The sequence below is a fragment of the Penicillium diatomitis genome (genome assembly GCF_028827545.1).
Source record: "Penicillium diatomitis strain IBT 30728 chromosome Unknown utg000010l_segment0_segment0, whole genome shotgun sequence".
Lineage (NCBI taxonomy): Eukaryota > Fungi > Ascomycota > Eurotiomycetes > Eurotiales > Aspergillaceae > Penicillium > Penicillium diatomitis.
In genome coordinates this window covers 1,671,775-1,688,431 of record NW_026623182.1, presented here as the reverse complement: position 1 = coordinate 1,688,431, position 16,657 = coordinate 1,671,775, and the positions used below count along the sequence as shown (strand labels likewise).

General features: G+C 35.4%; 2 protein-coding genes across 2 annotated transcripts; one reads left to right on the top strand and one right to left on the bottom strand.

Annotated features, from left to right (window-relative positions):
- Nucleotides 1–1,995: 1,995 nt before the first annotated feature.
- Nucleotides 1,996–3,759, bottom strand: N7539_007579 (phosphotransferase enzyme family protein; the record flags this gene model as incomplete). The annotated part of the gene is made up of 4 exons (XM_056937180.1): nt 1,996–2,903; nt 2,953–3,331; nt 3,390–3,685; nt 3,735–3,759. 4 exons carry the CDS (start codon nt 3,757–3,759, stop codon nt 1,996–1,998), a joined length of 1,608 nt encoding a protein of 535 aa, XP_056787979.1.
- A 1,147-nt stretch (nt 3,760–4,906) lies between these two features.
- N7539_007578 (uncharacterized protein) lies at nt 4,907–5,290 on the top strand (the record flags this gene model as incomplete). The annotated part of the gene is made up of 1 exon (XM_056937179.1): nt 4,907–5,290. One exon carries the CDS (start codon nt 4,907–4,909, stop codon nt 5,288–5,290), a length of 384 nt encoding a protein of 127 aa, XP_056787978.1.
- Between the last annotated feature and the right edge of the window lie 11,367 nt (nt 5,291–16,657).

Genomic DNA, 16,657 nt, shown 5'->3' with positions numbered 1-16,657 from the left:
CTTTAATATTACCGATAATAGGACTATTATACGATTTCTTACTATTAATATTATTAAATCTCTAGATAGTATAAAGATAATACTCTCTTAACTCGCCTATATTCGTAAAATCCCTATAAAATTTAACTTATAAGATATATATATAGTCCCTATACCTTTTTATAATAAGGAAATCCTATAACTATATAGAGATACTATAACTCTAGAGGAGGTTAAAGCCTACCGTAAGATAATTAGTTTACTTATCTAGTTAATAGTTAATTCGCGACCGGATATTATATTTACAGTAAGAAACTTATAAGATATATCTATAATCCTTCTACGAAGTATATAACTATATTTAAACGAATCTTTTAATATCTTAAAGAATCTAAAGTATTTACTATCGCGTACTTCTACTTACTAGATCCTCTATTTAGTTTTATTAATATAGACTAGACCGCTAAATATATAGATAGTAGTATATTAACGTCCGGCTTTCTTTTTAAACTTATAAGTAATATAATTACTTACGTATATAAAATATAGATATATATAGCTCTTGTCACGGCGTAAGTCATGCGTGGTGACTTAGGACGATTCACGATCGAATCGACCCCGCGTCGCCTTAGGGTAATAACCCTAAAGGCTCTGTGTAGGGCTATAGGGACTCGGTACGCGGAACCCCTATGTATATATTGTGGGAACTAGTGAAGTCTACTATACCCTAAGATTTAGTCTTTGAAAATCAGAACCATAGACTTAGACTCTCTGCCTAGCTAACAGGATCTCTATCCTACGATACAGACCCCCTAACAGCTCTTTTATTAACTAAGAGTAAGTATATCGCTATATCTCTAGCTATATAGGAAGTATTAGAGCTATAGCTCTTCCTTAAGAAGCTTAATATATAATCCCTTCTGTAGCTCTCTACTATAATTTATAAGGATAACTAGGGTACTATTTACTTTACTAAAAGCTATAATTTATATTAACAGACAAAGTATATCGATATAAAATATTATTATATTAGGAACTAGGTCTCTAGGGGGATATATAAATTCGTTAAAATCTTAATCACAGAGTAGGTAGCGGACGGATTTACTAAGCCGCTATAGCGGGTCTAATTCGAGAGGTTTTTATACCTTTTAGGTATAAAGAAGCTCTGATTTAATAGCCTTTATAGTAAGCTTCGTTAGAGAGATTTAAATACCTTCTAACCTCGGAAAACTATATTAAGGCGATATTAATATATTTATATAATTATTTTTTATGTTTTTAGGTATTACTTCTTAGGTAAGATTAGTAGATTAAGGTCTAGGGGGGTATTAAGATAGCTTAGTGGTCCGGCGCGTCACGCTAGCGTGGTACACGCTTACGTATACTACTACTAGTAGTTTAGATAGTACCTCTTACCATATTCAATCTCACTATCCCTTTCTCCCCTCTTTTAGTCAGTGCTACGTTTCACCGTAGCTCACTAATACTTACAAGGCTATCTTACATGACGACTATAGCCTTTCGTAGATGCTCATCTGGTATATCTACTAGCAACTTATGTCTTGAGTTACTATCTCTCTCCAGCTAGGGAGCCTTTGATCGTTGGTCTGAAACTGCAGAGGCCATAGACCCAACTCGCGCGATTCCATCTTAGGCGTCTACTCCGAGGCAAGCATTTTATTTCTGCAAGATAACCATTCTCGGCTGCTCCTGTTAGAGAGGGAGAAGACTGCCCGTTTAAGTAGACTTTTGTCACATGGAAAGATACGAAGAGCCGAGGTATCGAATGAGATTGTTCTGAACCGCGAACTTCTTAGTCGACCTACGTCGCTGTTTCAACATGAGAACTGCACAGTTTCCTTCTGGTATGAAGTTGAACACAAGAACTATATGGATAACCGTTGTCACTGGTCTGGATGCAACGCATACAGGCGGGTTTTTCGCCCGTGGCTCTTGCAATCGCACATGGACGGTCGGTCATTGAAGAAGCTCATCCGTCCCGTGAGATGATATCGATTAATCAAATGGCCAACAACGCTCGTACTCAGCCCTTTCCTCGTCAGTCTCAGCTAATTGCTCCAATATCAGACCCTTTACTCCGTCAAGAGCAGTTTTGCAATCACGGTACCGCTCGCGCTCGATAAAGCCCTTGTCAGGCCACAAATCGCCCAGTCTCTCCTTGGCCTCTGCAACAAGCTCGGTTCCTGCCACTGCGCCATCGCTATCCACTTGAATACGCTCGTAGTCTGCTTCCGAAAAGTTAAACGGGAATGGGATATCGCTCGTGACGGCAGGTAAGTCCGCCCACGTGCCCTTCAGATCGGCCAAAAGCGATTGGAAGTGTGCCTCGCCGTATTCAAACATTCGGTGGGCAAGAAATATCAGCCCGAAGGCTGCTGTCTTTCGAAACTCGACTGCTCGATATAAATCTGGGGTTTTGGCTTGCATTAGTTTCCGCCAACCAATCAACACGTTTTGGGTCGTATATTCATGTACGGCCGTGGAGCGTTCTTCTGGTGAAAGCCCGGAGAGAGTAGGCCGTGGTGCAAGATCAAGTGTCTCCGGTTCAAGGCCATCCCAGTCAAGGAAAGCAGGATCGATATTGTGGTTAAAGAGGGGTGAGATATGACATGACTGCCAGTCGATGATACCCGTAATTTTTTCGGGATTATGCGGGTCTACGAAGACGTTGTCATCATGCAAATCATCGTGCCAGAGGCAGGGTCTGGTGATGGCTGTATCCTTGGGAATAAGGGCATCGACGACTTGTCGGTAGCAGGCTAAAGCAGTACTTTTCTTTCCTGTGTCTGGTTGGTAGAGCTTTGGGCCACAGAACAAGGCAATCTGTTTGGGGGGCTTTAAACACTGAATAGCCTTCGTCTCTCGCATGCCAACTGCCTGCAGATACTGCGTTAAAGATGCCCCTACAAACTTATTAGTAGCTGCACAGGAATGACACGATTCACAACGTACATGGTCCCTTATCGACGTCCAGAATCGATCGGCCTGCATCACACCAGTCCCGGCCTGTAGCCGGACCAATCACAAACTCTGAATCACTGACGACCTTGCCATCCTTGATATAGTGATTACCTGCTGGTGGCTGCGCGTCTCCCGTGTAATACAAGCTCCCGTAATGGGAGAAAGAAACGCTTAGCCATTGCTTCTGGAGGCGTGTCACGGCAAGGAGGACTTGGAGCTTCTGGGGTAATTTCATCGTGCTCCATACTTGGGACAGCGGAACACCTTCGGCTTTATCCATGATGATAAATTCAGCCCCCACGGGATGCGTTTTTGCTTGCGAGTTCCACGCGTATACGCGAGGCGCCGGTGTGTCAAGAATTTTTCTGGCCTCATGGTCCAGGCGGGTTAGCAAGACTTGGTGTTGACGGAGTTCAGGATAAACTAACAAAGTCCATCGTGGCCACTTCGCTGGCAGTGGTATAGTGCGGGACGCCGGCATTCGGGTTTGGCACCTTCGCTATTACTTCTCGTCCATCATCCATAGACATAAGGAAGGCTTTGTTGAACATGCCGTCGGGATACTTCTTGATGGCAATGCATCGAGCGGCTCCGACTGAGTCTGCGGCGACTCTTGCGAGCCTGTTAAGGTCGAATTTGATCTCTCGCTTTCGGAGATTCTCTGCCTCATCCACAATAAAGCGACCACGCGTGAATTTGAAGAATTCAGGGTTAGAATTCCAATCTGATACATGTTAGTTATATGCTAATGGTGCTCAAATGGATTTGCTTACCGGTCTCGGAAGAGCCCGAGTCCATGCTGGCGGGATTGTGATCATATGACAAGTTTGAAGCTTTAGGGATTGAGCGGAAGTGTCGTTTCGAGCCTGGGTTTACACTGCGAATAGAGCAACCAAGACGCGTGGATGGTGGTCGACACATATTTCATGGAATATCTTTGATCATGCTTACCATCCAGAAAGTCAGGTGGCTCTTGATCCCGCGGACATTAAACTGCCAGATGCTGCTTTGTTGCACGAGTCAGGAATGACAGTGCAGGTGTTGTAAAGGGAGACTTGGCAGTTGGAGAACGATTGGGATCATGCCAATTGTCAGTCAAAGGGAATTGAGACAGCCAACACGTGACTTCGAGACGCGAGCGCATTTGTTACAGCTATTAGTCAGCAGTTTCTGCCCTCCTCTGCCTTACGTAAATCGGGAAGGAGAGGGAGTTTTTCTTTTCCCCCGGCGCCATGGTGGTTCTAACTGTTCATGGCAGCTAACCAGCGTTGTTGACATCATCCTCTGTCTTTAGGTTGCAGGGTAGAGATTACAAGGTAGATGGTCCGCGACTTGACACCATCTCACAATTCCAACCTTGTCGCCTCCAAACTCTTGAATAATAACGCATCACGTGACGGAATTTCCAGCCTGTCATACAGAACAGGACCTTGTTATCCGTTCAGTGCGGGCGCTTAAGATGTCAAAGCGTAACAAAAACCTCCCTGTTCGGCAATCCGCTTAACCAATGCTTTCGAAACATTTCAATTAAGCCTCTAATCAGCGCCAGCATCTGCCCCAAGCGAATCGCTCTATCGTTCTACATGCATGTAGCTAGTTCCAAATGATAATGAGCGATACGCTTTCTTCCTTCGCTGCCTGGGCGAGGGGCTATGTTGCAGCTCTGTCACGCTACTGACAGATTGATTGGCAATCAGAAACCGCCTCGGACCAGTTTGCCTGCAGCGTGTGCTTAAGGCTTCATCACCTCATAGAAGTTTCTTTGGCCAGATATAGAAGACACGAAAATACATCTAAAGAATGCCGGACAGGCTTTACTCCTCAGCGATCCGTCAGCCTCAGGTGGGTGTTCTATCCCTGCCTCCTGTCACGATACTGGCAGATCCCCGAGCAGCAACTACATTCAACACTCTCGAGACGCAAAGGTCTCATTACATATATTACCATGCCCTCCAAGACCCGAAAGTCACTTGAGGCTCTCGTGGCCTACCTCAAGCAGTCGAAGAGCCGCCGCAGTACGATATTGAATGGACAAGGTGAGCCTGGTCACCGGGCTGCCCCGGCTCGCGGGGGAAACCACGACACAAGAATCGGAAGCCGAATTGATGTTGGAGAAGTCATCAAGAAAGCTGGCAAGGAATATCGACGTTACAAATTTCAGCTCAATCTGAACGCTCAAGATTCCACTCTGAAGAAAAAGGCTGCTCAAGATTCTCACAAGGTTTATTCGACTGCAGATGTAGAGATTAAAGGGGACAGGACTGAGGAGGAAGAAGAGCAGGCGATGCGGGACTTCGAGGACCAACTGTCAAAGAACTTGGAAGAGTAGGCTTGATCATGTCACATGGTTCCAAATCGGTAGATTTGATCGTTGTCTCATCCTCATTCTATATCAGCCTCGTTAGTACTCCTTTAGTACTCCTTTCGTTAAAGATGTATTTTTTTATCCAATAATAAATTGATTCCAGCGCTGGCGAATCGCTCAACTCATCACTTCTATACCTTGATATCGCGAAACAAGGGGTGAGTACCATTGGAAAAAAAAAAAAAAGAGGGGCCTCGACTTAACATACCCTCTTCCAAGGATGAGTTCGGCTATACCTGGCAGAATCACAGGATCTGCCAGAGTACTGATCCCCAGCACCATGTAAGTCTCTGACTGTCGCTAGGGCCCCTGTAAGTGTGCTGACTCGAATAACTAATCTTAGTCAAGTGCTTGCGATGGTTTGCTTACCTAAAACATCCAGAATCAGGACGAATTATTTGGCGACACATATTCTATACATGAACTACACACAGAGTCTTCAAGCGTGAATAAAGTTTAGTGTTATTTGTAGGTGATCTACAAGAAGGAGAAGAGAAAGGTGAAACGCAACTTAATTGGTAAGAGGAAGAAGATGGAGGAAGAGAGGCTATCTAATATAGGTTATAGGTCCCTCGGTAGTAAGGCGGCAGAATCATTCAAATATCCCCCTAGACTAACAAACCATACCTCCTTCCTAAAAAGGAAAGCACCTATACTTATAAGAACTATGCTATTAGTAAAGGATCCTAATAGGGTAAAAATACCTTATATTAGTATAATTCCTTACCTAGGGGTATCTTATATCCCTAACAGTATAAGAAATCGGCTATATTAAATCCTTCTAAGTAGTTTTGTGAAGCTATTAGCGGCCTACTCCTCTATAGGGATATATTCAAATTTATAAATACCCTTAGAGACTTAATAGCGAATATAATAATATTTTATATTAATATACTTTATCATTTAGTAGAATTCCGGATTCTCCGTAAGGTAGATAGTACTGTTATTGTCCTCGAAAATACGAGTCGGAAGGTCTAGAAATACTTCAAATTAAAGCTCCTTTAAGAAAAGATATAGCTATATAACTTCCTATATAGCTAATAATACCGCGATATATTTTTACTTTCGGTTAAAGAAAGCGTAACGTAAGATTATTTCTTAGAGACCTATAAGATAAGTCCCCCTACTAGCTTAAATACGAAGCCGGATATAGATATTACGTTATCTATATACCTACCTACCTAATTAGTATTAACGTAGCTATAAAGGGGTTTAAGGTTATAGCGGTAATAGATATATAGCTTTTTAGTATCCTTTAAATACCGAAAAACGCGTTTTAATATAGTAAAATAGCGGTTTATAGGATTATACGAATATCTAGCTAGTTTAGTAACTAAATATTAAATATCCGGTCTAGTATTAACTATTAGCTAAATTAAGGAACCGATCTTCTTATAGTAATTAAGGACGTCCGCGGCCGAAGCCGTACTATTATATAGCTTTAGAACTTCCTTTTTAAAAAAGGGTAAATTAACTATATAAATATCTTATATATTAAATCTTTTAAGGATCTAATTAACGTAGGATTCCTATATTAAGAAGATAGTACTATTACTATTATATTAAATAATATCGATTATAAGGAATTAATTAGGGACCTTATTATTACTAACATCGAAGATCTTTAATAATATGGTTTTTAGCTATCGAATATAGTCTTCGGATAGCGAAATAATTAGGTAGTTATTAATATAAATTAGTATATAGATATACTTTAGTAGCTAATTAGGTTAATTAAGATATTAAATAAAATAGAAGATATAGTAATCCGCTTTAGATCGTTTAAATCTAAGTACTATAAATATATCGAAGACTACTTTATACTACTCTCTAGGACCCTACTTTAGTCCGTAGAGCGTCTTTATAAGAAGAGAATATATTCCTAGATACTTTTTGCGAATTCCTTTAGGAAGATTAATATAGATCTCTTCTTTTCGTTCTATATTAAAGAACGCAGATATAAAATTAATCGTATAATATTTCTAGCTAAGGGCGGCTATAATTACTATAAAAAGCTTAAAGCTAGTAGCCTTAGCTATTAATATATAAATATCGAGGTAGTTAATACCTTCGCGCTATTTAAAGCCTTTAGCTATAAGACGCGCTTTATAGGTCCTATTATATTTAATCTTAAAGACCTATTAAAGAGGAATAGGTTTCCTACCCTTAGGTAGGCTTATAACGGTCTAAGTACCGTTTTTTAGCTATTTTTTAAGCTCCTTATTAATTATAGCTTCTTATTTAGACCTCTTAGGTCTAGGATATAATATAGCTTCCTTCTAAGACTTTAGCTCGGAGTTAAAAAGCGTAGAGGTACTATTAACAAAAAACAAACCATTTTATCGAGTTCTAGAACTAATATATCGTGTTTCGAAACTATCTTATCGAGTTCCGATATTATCGAGAGAAAAACTCGGAGACTTAAGTTCTATCTAGGCGGAAGGTTTATATAAGATCCTTTAATAATATTTTAATAGTATAGTATATCTATACTATCGTAAGCCTCTTAGGCTAAAACTACGTAGCTACTTAAATAGAGCTAAGAGTTAATAGCGGCTCTAGAAGGCTTTTTAAATATAGATAGAGCGTCTTAGTAGAGGAATAGATTCCTTAAGACCTTAACTTTCTCTACTATTATAAACTATATTTTAAATAGTACTTGGATCGTTGCTTTAAATATTATATTAAATATTAACTTAAATATCCTTAATAGGTTAACTAAAAGACGAGTTATCTTATATAGTATTTATATCTATAGGAAAATTTAGAGTAGCCTCTACGCCCGGAATACTCTCGGCGGCTAGAATAGTCTTTATAGTCGGAATAGCTAGAACAATTAGTATACTATTACTATCTAGACTAAGGATCTATTTAACTTCGCTTCTTAATATTAGTCTTAGGACTTAAGATAGCTTCGTACGTTCCGAAGGTAGAAGGTCCTTTTGACTTAAAAATAGTATGGGAACTACTAGCTATAGGCGTATAGGAGATATACCTTAAGAACCGCGTTAACTCGGAAAATTCTTATCCAAAAAATCGGTTAGAATATAGCAGTATTAATTATAATTTTCGGCGTCCCGTAAAGGAAAACATAACGTATCTAAGTCGTACGTAGGCTTCGGGAGTACCTTAATAGGTATCTTATTAAATACTATATTACGCGATATAATAATCTTTCTGAAATATATATTATATAGCCGATAATTACTAGCTTATAAATAGCCTACTAGATAAGCTTCTAATATATAAGAAGAAAGCTTTAACTAGTATAGTTCCTTTAGAACGAAATACTAGGCTTAGTAGCTAAGTATATATAGATTAGATATATTTAGTTTATTTCTATAGAATACCTCGTATAAAGTTATATGTTACGGAAGCGTTCTGGGCGGACACTAACCAACAAGACCATAAAAGATCACTAATATCCGCAGTTGCGGATACTGCCCAGAGTCCGGTATATATAGTATGGTATCGCAACTTATTCGGCTACGCCGTAACAACTATACTCCTCTTTCCCTAAGGTGTGCCCTCACGCCTAGGATCCTTTCGATCTCTAGTTTTAACGTGGGACCCCGGTTTTTGGGTATACCGAAAACCCCTTCGCATAACTCGCGGCATCCGTACTCTACGGGTATCAGCTATACGCAATATCGTAGACCCCCAAGCGTAAACCAGGGAACGGGTAGGTAACCTAGCCGTCCTTAGTATTTCTTGTTAGCCCCCCGGTCGCAGACTCGAATCATCCGCGATTCGAACCTAAGACCTTGGACCGGTAACTGCGGATATTTTGTTACGGAAGCGTTCTGGGCGGATACTAACCAACAAGACTATAAAAGATCACTAATATCCGCAGTTACGGATACTGCCCAGAGTCCGGTATATATAGTATGGTATCGCAACTTGTTCGGCTACGCCGTAACATTATACTAATCTTTAAAAACTAAAGGCGGTTTATAGTAAAGTTAATACTTAGAAGCAGCTCTCTCTAAAGATATTTAGGTAGCTAATTTCCGGTTATAATAGCTATAAGAGGCTTAATAAGCTATCGATTTTTTACTTTAGCTAGACCGTTATACTACTTAGTATAGGAAGGTATAGGATCCTAGGTAATACTAGCTAACTTGCAGAAATTAGCGATACCGGTATATTTACCTATATTATCGCCTATAATTAATTTTACTTTATAGTTAAATTACTACTTTAAATATTAAGTAACCTTTTTAATCTTTTTAATAATCTAGTCCTTAGACTATTATTAGAGGCTACTAAGAGAACGTAGCAGACCTAAAAGGGGGGAGAAAGGAATGGTGAGATTATATCTAGTAAGAGGTACCTATCTAAGCTACGAAGGTAGTATACGTAGGCGCGTACCACGCTAGTGACACACCTAACTACTAAGCTATCTTAATACCCCCCTAGACCTCGATCCACTAATCTCACTCAAAACATAAAAAGTGATTATATAAATATATTAATAATACCTTAATATAGCTTTTTAAGCTTAAAAAGGTATTTAAACCCTTTAAATTAAGCTCGCTATAAAGGCTATTAAAAAACCGTTAAATAGCTATTAAATCAGAGCTTTTTTATACCTAAAAGGTATAGAAACCTCTCGAATTAGACTCGCTATAGCGGCTTAGTAAAGCTATCTACGGCCTACTCTATAGTAGAGATTTTAACGAATTTATATACCCCTCTAGAGACTTAGTCTCTAATATAATAGTATTTAACGTTAATATACTTTATTCGTTAGTATAAATTATAGCTTTTAGTAAGGTAAATAGCGCCTTAGTTATCCTTATAGATTATAGTAGGAAGTTATAAAAGGGACTCTATATTAAGTTCCTTAAGGAAAAGCTATAGCTATAATACCTCTTAGATAGCTAAAGATATAGCTATATACTTACTTTCTATAGAGGAAAGAGTAATATATATTTACTTTTTATAAGCCTAAGTAATTATACTATTCGTAAGCTTAAAAAGGAAGCCGGAGGTTAATATACTACTATCTGTATATTTACCGGCCTAATCTATATTAACGAATCTAAAAAGGGGGTCTAGTAAGTAGGAGTATATAATAGTAAGCGTTTTAGAACCCTTAAGATACTAAAAGATATACTTTAATATAGTTATATACTTCGCGGAGGGGTTATATATATATCTTATAAGCTTTATAACTATAAATATAATATCTAGTTATATATTAACTATTAGCTAAATAAGTAAGCCTACTATCTTACGGTAAGCTTTAACTTCCGCCAGAGTAGTAGTATCCTTATACGGTTATAGGATCTTTTTATTATAAAATAGTATAGGGACTATATATATATCTTATAGATTAAATTTCGCGAGGACTTTACGAATATAGACGAGCTAAGAAAGTATAACTTTATTATCTATAGATTAAATAATATTAATCATAAGGAATCGCGTAGTAGTACCGTTATTAGTAATATCGAAGGATTTTCGAATATAGTCCTTAAGCTATATAAGAGATATATCTAAAGATATAATAATTAGTATATTATTAATATATATAAGAAGATAGAGCTTATATTTTATATATATAAATACCGAATAGTCCGCTTATAAGCGAATAAATCTAATTACTATTAGAGCCCTATAGATAGTATTATACTATTCTCGAGGACTCTATTTTAGACCGTATAAAGTCTTTAAAAGAAGGCTATATTTTCTAGGCTCTTTAAAACTATTAGGAAGTTAAATATAGATTTCTTTAAGAAGCTCTATATTAAGAAACACTATAACAAAGTTAATATAATATATCTACTAACCGAAATACGTAGCGATTACGTAGAATATTTTAAAGCTTAAAGCCTTAGCTATACTTATATAAATATTAAGATAATTAATTCCTTCGCGTTACTTAAACCCTTTTATAATAAGACATACTTTATAGGTCCTATCGTCCTTAATACGAAAGACCTATCGAAGCAGAAAAAGCGTCTTTTTAGTACCCTTAGTAGGAAGATTATATACGTACTAGATACCGTTTATTAGCTACTTCTATATTTCCTTATCTATAGCTTTAATCTATTTAGTCTATTTATTCTTACTATAATTTTATATTATATCCTACTAGCTATCTAGTTTATATAGCGTTAACTAAGCTAAAGCTTAATATAAAAGCTTTAGAAGTAGTTATAGATCTATAGTTATACTACGAATTAAAAAAGTAGTATATTTAATATAATTAGCTAGAGCTATATTTAAACGCTTAAGAAAACGTAAATATTCTACTAACTCTATAGCTACTTAAGTCTTCTTATAGACTTATAAGAAACGCCGAAGACCTATCTTAGGTATAGTTTAAGAACTACTTTCGATAGTTTCAGAACTACCCTCTATAGTTTAAAGATTATCGTCGATATTTCTAGGACTACCCTCGATAGTTTCAGAACTATCCTCTATAGTTTAAGGGCTATCGTCGATATATTTATTCTATTTATAAGCGAATCTCCGCTTAATCTATTTACGAAGCTTTTTAAGTTAGACTTCGTGTTTAAATAAAGAAAGTAGTATATTAGACCGCTTAGATAATAGTAGATCTCCTATTAGAATATAAGAAGATAGAGTTACTAGCTATACTAGCTTATTAGGGCTATTAGCTAAATCTAGCTAAATTAGTTAATCGCTATTAGCTAGTAGGAAATCCGATAATATATAATAGCGTTAATTAGCTATAGATTACGTAGGAACTAACTTTAGCTCTATATCGAGATCGTACGTAGACTTAGGTAGATCCTTCGTTATATTCTTATTAAAGACTATATTATAAGAGACTATAATCTTCTTTAAATAAATATTATAGAGTCGATATCTATTAGTACTATAGCCTACTAGCCTTACTTCGGCTATATATAGAGAAAGCTTATCTACCCTACGTTCTTTTAGAATTAGATACTAAGCTTAGTAGCTAAATACGCGTAGATTTAAAATATCTAGCTTTTTACTATAGAAAGCTTTATATAGAGTTATATTAATAGTAGACTACTAGAGACGGTTTATTATATAATTAATACCTAAAAGTAGCTTATCCTATAGATATTTAGGAAGCTAATTTTTAGCTAATATAGCGATTAGCGGCTTAATAAGCTAACGATTCCTAATTCCCGTAATACTATTAAGCTAAGACGTATAGGAAGAAATAGGATCCTAAATAATACCGTTTTCTTCGTAAAAAGTAGCGATTTTAATATATTCTTATATATTATCGCCTAAAATTACCTTAACTTTATAGTTAAATAATATTAAAAAATAGATTACTAATATATAAATTTTATTAGTAATTTCGCTCTTCGCCTTTAATAGGAAGACCTAATAGAAGTAAGTAGTATTATTAGTAACTATTATAAAATAATAATTACCTCTAATACCTATAATAGAGATAGAACCCTAAATATTAATATAAAGCTTCTACGCTAGTATAGTCTTAATACGCTTACTTCGTCTAAAAGGTAAGATATAGCCTTTACTAAGAATATAAGGAGAATAAGGATACTTAATACTAGATCCCTTTTTAATATTAATTCCTTCGGTATATTTAGGTATATACTTCACCTTCTACTCGCCTATATAATAGACTCTACGATAAGCTAGGTCTATTAAAATAGATTAAATCTTACTAATTTAAGAAGCTATAGCTAAATCTATAGCGGGTACGTAGCTATTACTAAATATATAGAATAGTTAAATAGATAGAGCTCTAAGTATATTAATAAGGCTATTACTATTATAGATACGAACCTAATATTAACCGTTCTCCTACTTTACTATAATAATAAGCTCTTCCCCCCTATATAGGAAGCTATATATATTATTAAATCGAGTCTTAATACTAGAATCCTTCGTAAGTTACTATAAGGAAATAAGATTTATATTAAACAAAGGAATATACTAGACTTTAAATAGCTTAACCTTAGAAATAGTATTTTCGTTCGAAAAATTCAGGATAATATTACTATATCCTTTAGTCTATACTTAATAACCGTTTAGAAGCTTTATATCGGTAATAAGTAGCGTAAAATTAATAAAATTTATACGATAAGGTATTATATATACTAACGTACTAGAGTCTACTATCTAAATATACTATTCGTCGTTGTCTATTAATATAGCTATAATATTAATAGCTACTAAGCTTATTTCGGCGAAGCTTATTAAAATCTTCTTAGATTTCTCTTTCGATTTTAAGTCCTTTTTTAAATTAGAAGTACTAGCTACTACTATATTAACTCTGCCTTAAGAGGTACCCTTAGATTTAGGGTTAAAGAAGTACTACTTACTAGTATAAGCTATTAAACGCTTATAGTAGATATAGTAATTCGGTAGCTAATTATTATTATCTTTATTATTTTAACTTTAACCACGACCTCGTCCGGAGCCTCTCCCGCGGCCTCTATTACCTCGGCCTCTACCTCTATCTCTACCTCGATCGTTATTTTACGTAGATTTTATATCTCTTAAGATAGAAATAGCTACGATTACTATATTTATAGATTTTTTATTCGACTTATATTTAATAAATTTACCGAAAATATGATTAAGTATACTATCCGGACTAGTTAGAGGTTTATACGTATTTAAGAAACCCTTTATACTTTAGTAGCTATTAATTATAAGCTTAAAATAGGCTAGAGTCTATTTAGGTAGTAATAAGATATTTAGAATAGCTAAATTTATAAGGTCTAGAGTAGTTTACTATTTAGTAACGAAATTATATAGATTACTACTAGTATATATAAGCTTAATTAAAGATAATAGCCTATAGCTTAAAGTAGTATAGTTACTAGTACTATATATATTATTAATATAAAGGAAGATTTTATAAGAATCTTTATAATCGTATATAAAGCTATAAGCTAAATTACTAACTATATAATAGATAAGATATTTCGTAAGCGTATATTTTCGGCGAAACTAGTAAAATCGGTTATTTAGTTAAGTTATATTCTTATTAATCTACTTATTAAATTCCTCTTCGGTAGATTCTTATCTAAGCTAAGCGAAAAGGACGTTTTAAATAGCTTCTTCTATAGGAGTATTATAAGGCTCTTAAATAGGGTATATTATTTTACCTATAATAATAGACTATAGGTCTTTATCTAGACTATCTATAATAAATTAAAGCCCCTATTTCTTTTTCTCGAAGTTAGCTCTTCTCTTAAGTATAGGAACTAATTCGGCGAAGGTTTTAGCCGCCTTATAAGCCTTAAGATCAGAAACTATATTAAAAATACGTAAATATATTAATCCTACTACGATAAAGTACCGCTATATAGATAATATAGAGCTTAAAAGCTCCGAATAGCGTAAAAGCCGGAAGATATAAGATCTACTATAACGATAGTATATTATATAGTAAGCCTACTATAGCGAAGTACCGCTATATAGGCGTATCTACTACAGCGATATACCGCTATATAGGTTAAGAGTATAATAGCTCTAAAAATAGCGTTAAAGCCGAAGGAGGGACTTTAGTAACGATTTAATACGATAGCTTTAGTAGCCGTATTCGATACGTGGGGATCGTTAAGTCGTAAAGAGGTACGAAGTCTGTACTCTATAGAAGGCGCAAAATACGCCGAAAAACGATAGAAAAAGAGGTTATTATATAAGTTATACCTAGGTAGTAAGGAAATATAAATAACCTTACTTTTTGTACACTAAGTAGGGCTTATAACCTATTAGAGGCTACTAGGAGATTATAGCAGACCTAAAAGAGGGGAGAAAGGAATAGTGAGATTGTATCTAGTAAGAGGTACCTATCTAAGCTACGAAGGTAGTATACGTGAGCGCGTACCACGCTGGTGACACGCCTAACCACTAAGCTATCTCAACAACTATAATAGATAGACCTAACAGAAGCGGGACGTATTATTAGTAATAGTAACGAAATATCGATAACCTCTAATTATAGAGTAGGAAATTAGACTCTAAATATTAATATATAGCCGATCGCTAGGTCGAGTCGTGATTAGATTTCCCTTATTAAAAGGAAGTATATAGCCCGTACCTTAAATATAAGGACCGTAAGGGCGCTTAATTCCAGCCCCTTTAATAAAGCTAATTCCCTCCGAAACGAATAGTATTTTAGATACTTTTTATTTACCTACGTAGTAGGTATAGCGATAAGCTAGATCTATAGAAATAGGCTTAATCTTCGATTCCTTTAAAGTTAAAGCTATAGTAATCGAGTCTATAGTTATATTTATATTCGAACGCGCGGAAGATAGCTATATCGTAGGTATATACGCTATAGATATATAGAGCTTATTAAGTTAACCGCTACTATCATAAGTAGTAAGCTAATATTAGCCACGGCGGTATTTAGTATATATAAGAATAGTATTTTTTGTATCGTAAAGTAATCTAACGGCTCTAAATATAGAGGTAATACTATTATTATTAGCTAACTTCGCAGCTGAAATAAGATTATAAGTAAAGGATAGTATATACTATACCTTCTAAAGCACTACCTCAGAAACCTTAGAATTCTCGGTATTCAATAGGTTTAAGCAGATATCTCTGTATCTCTCTATGACTACTTTAGAGCTATTAGGTAGACTAACTTGAATATAGTATCTTTTAAAGGAAACGAAATATACTTTAAAAGGAGTTATATAACTACTCGTACTAGAATTAACTATCTAAATATACTAATTTTTATCGCTTTAGACGCTTATAACGGTAGATTAAATAAATTAAATAGATATAGCGTTTAGAAAGAAACGGTTCCCTTTAAACAAGACGGTAGATATAGTAGGTATCTTAGCGGCTTTCTAATCCTTCGAGGTAGTAGCTATAGCTATAGATATAGATATATTAGACTTATCCTTCTTAGATAGATCCTTATAATTCTTCTCTTCTAGATTTTTGAAGTAGTCGGTAGTAGTATAATTACCTTTCTTCTTATAAATAGTATACTACTTATTATAACTCTTTTTTAAGTCCTTCTTGGTTAACTTCGAATTATCCTTCTTTTTATTATCCTTTAAATAGCCCCCCTTTTTAGTAGAGGCGGATATACCTAAATAATAACGGCGAGAAGATTTAAATAATAGGAATTATATAATTACTTCTTCTAAGACGCGCTTACTATCTATATTAGGCTAGAGCTAGGTAATTAAAGGTTTAGTAGTAGGATACTACTTAATATTAAATATAAATTAAGTCTATTACTATATAACATAAATAGGATATAGTATTAATTTCAATACTTCCTATAGAAGATTCTTCTACTTTATAATAAAGGTAGCTATATTACCCCCTCGCGATAGTAGAAGATATTCTATTCGTTATACTTTTACT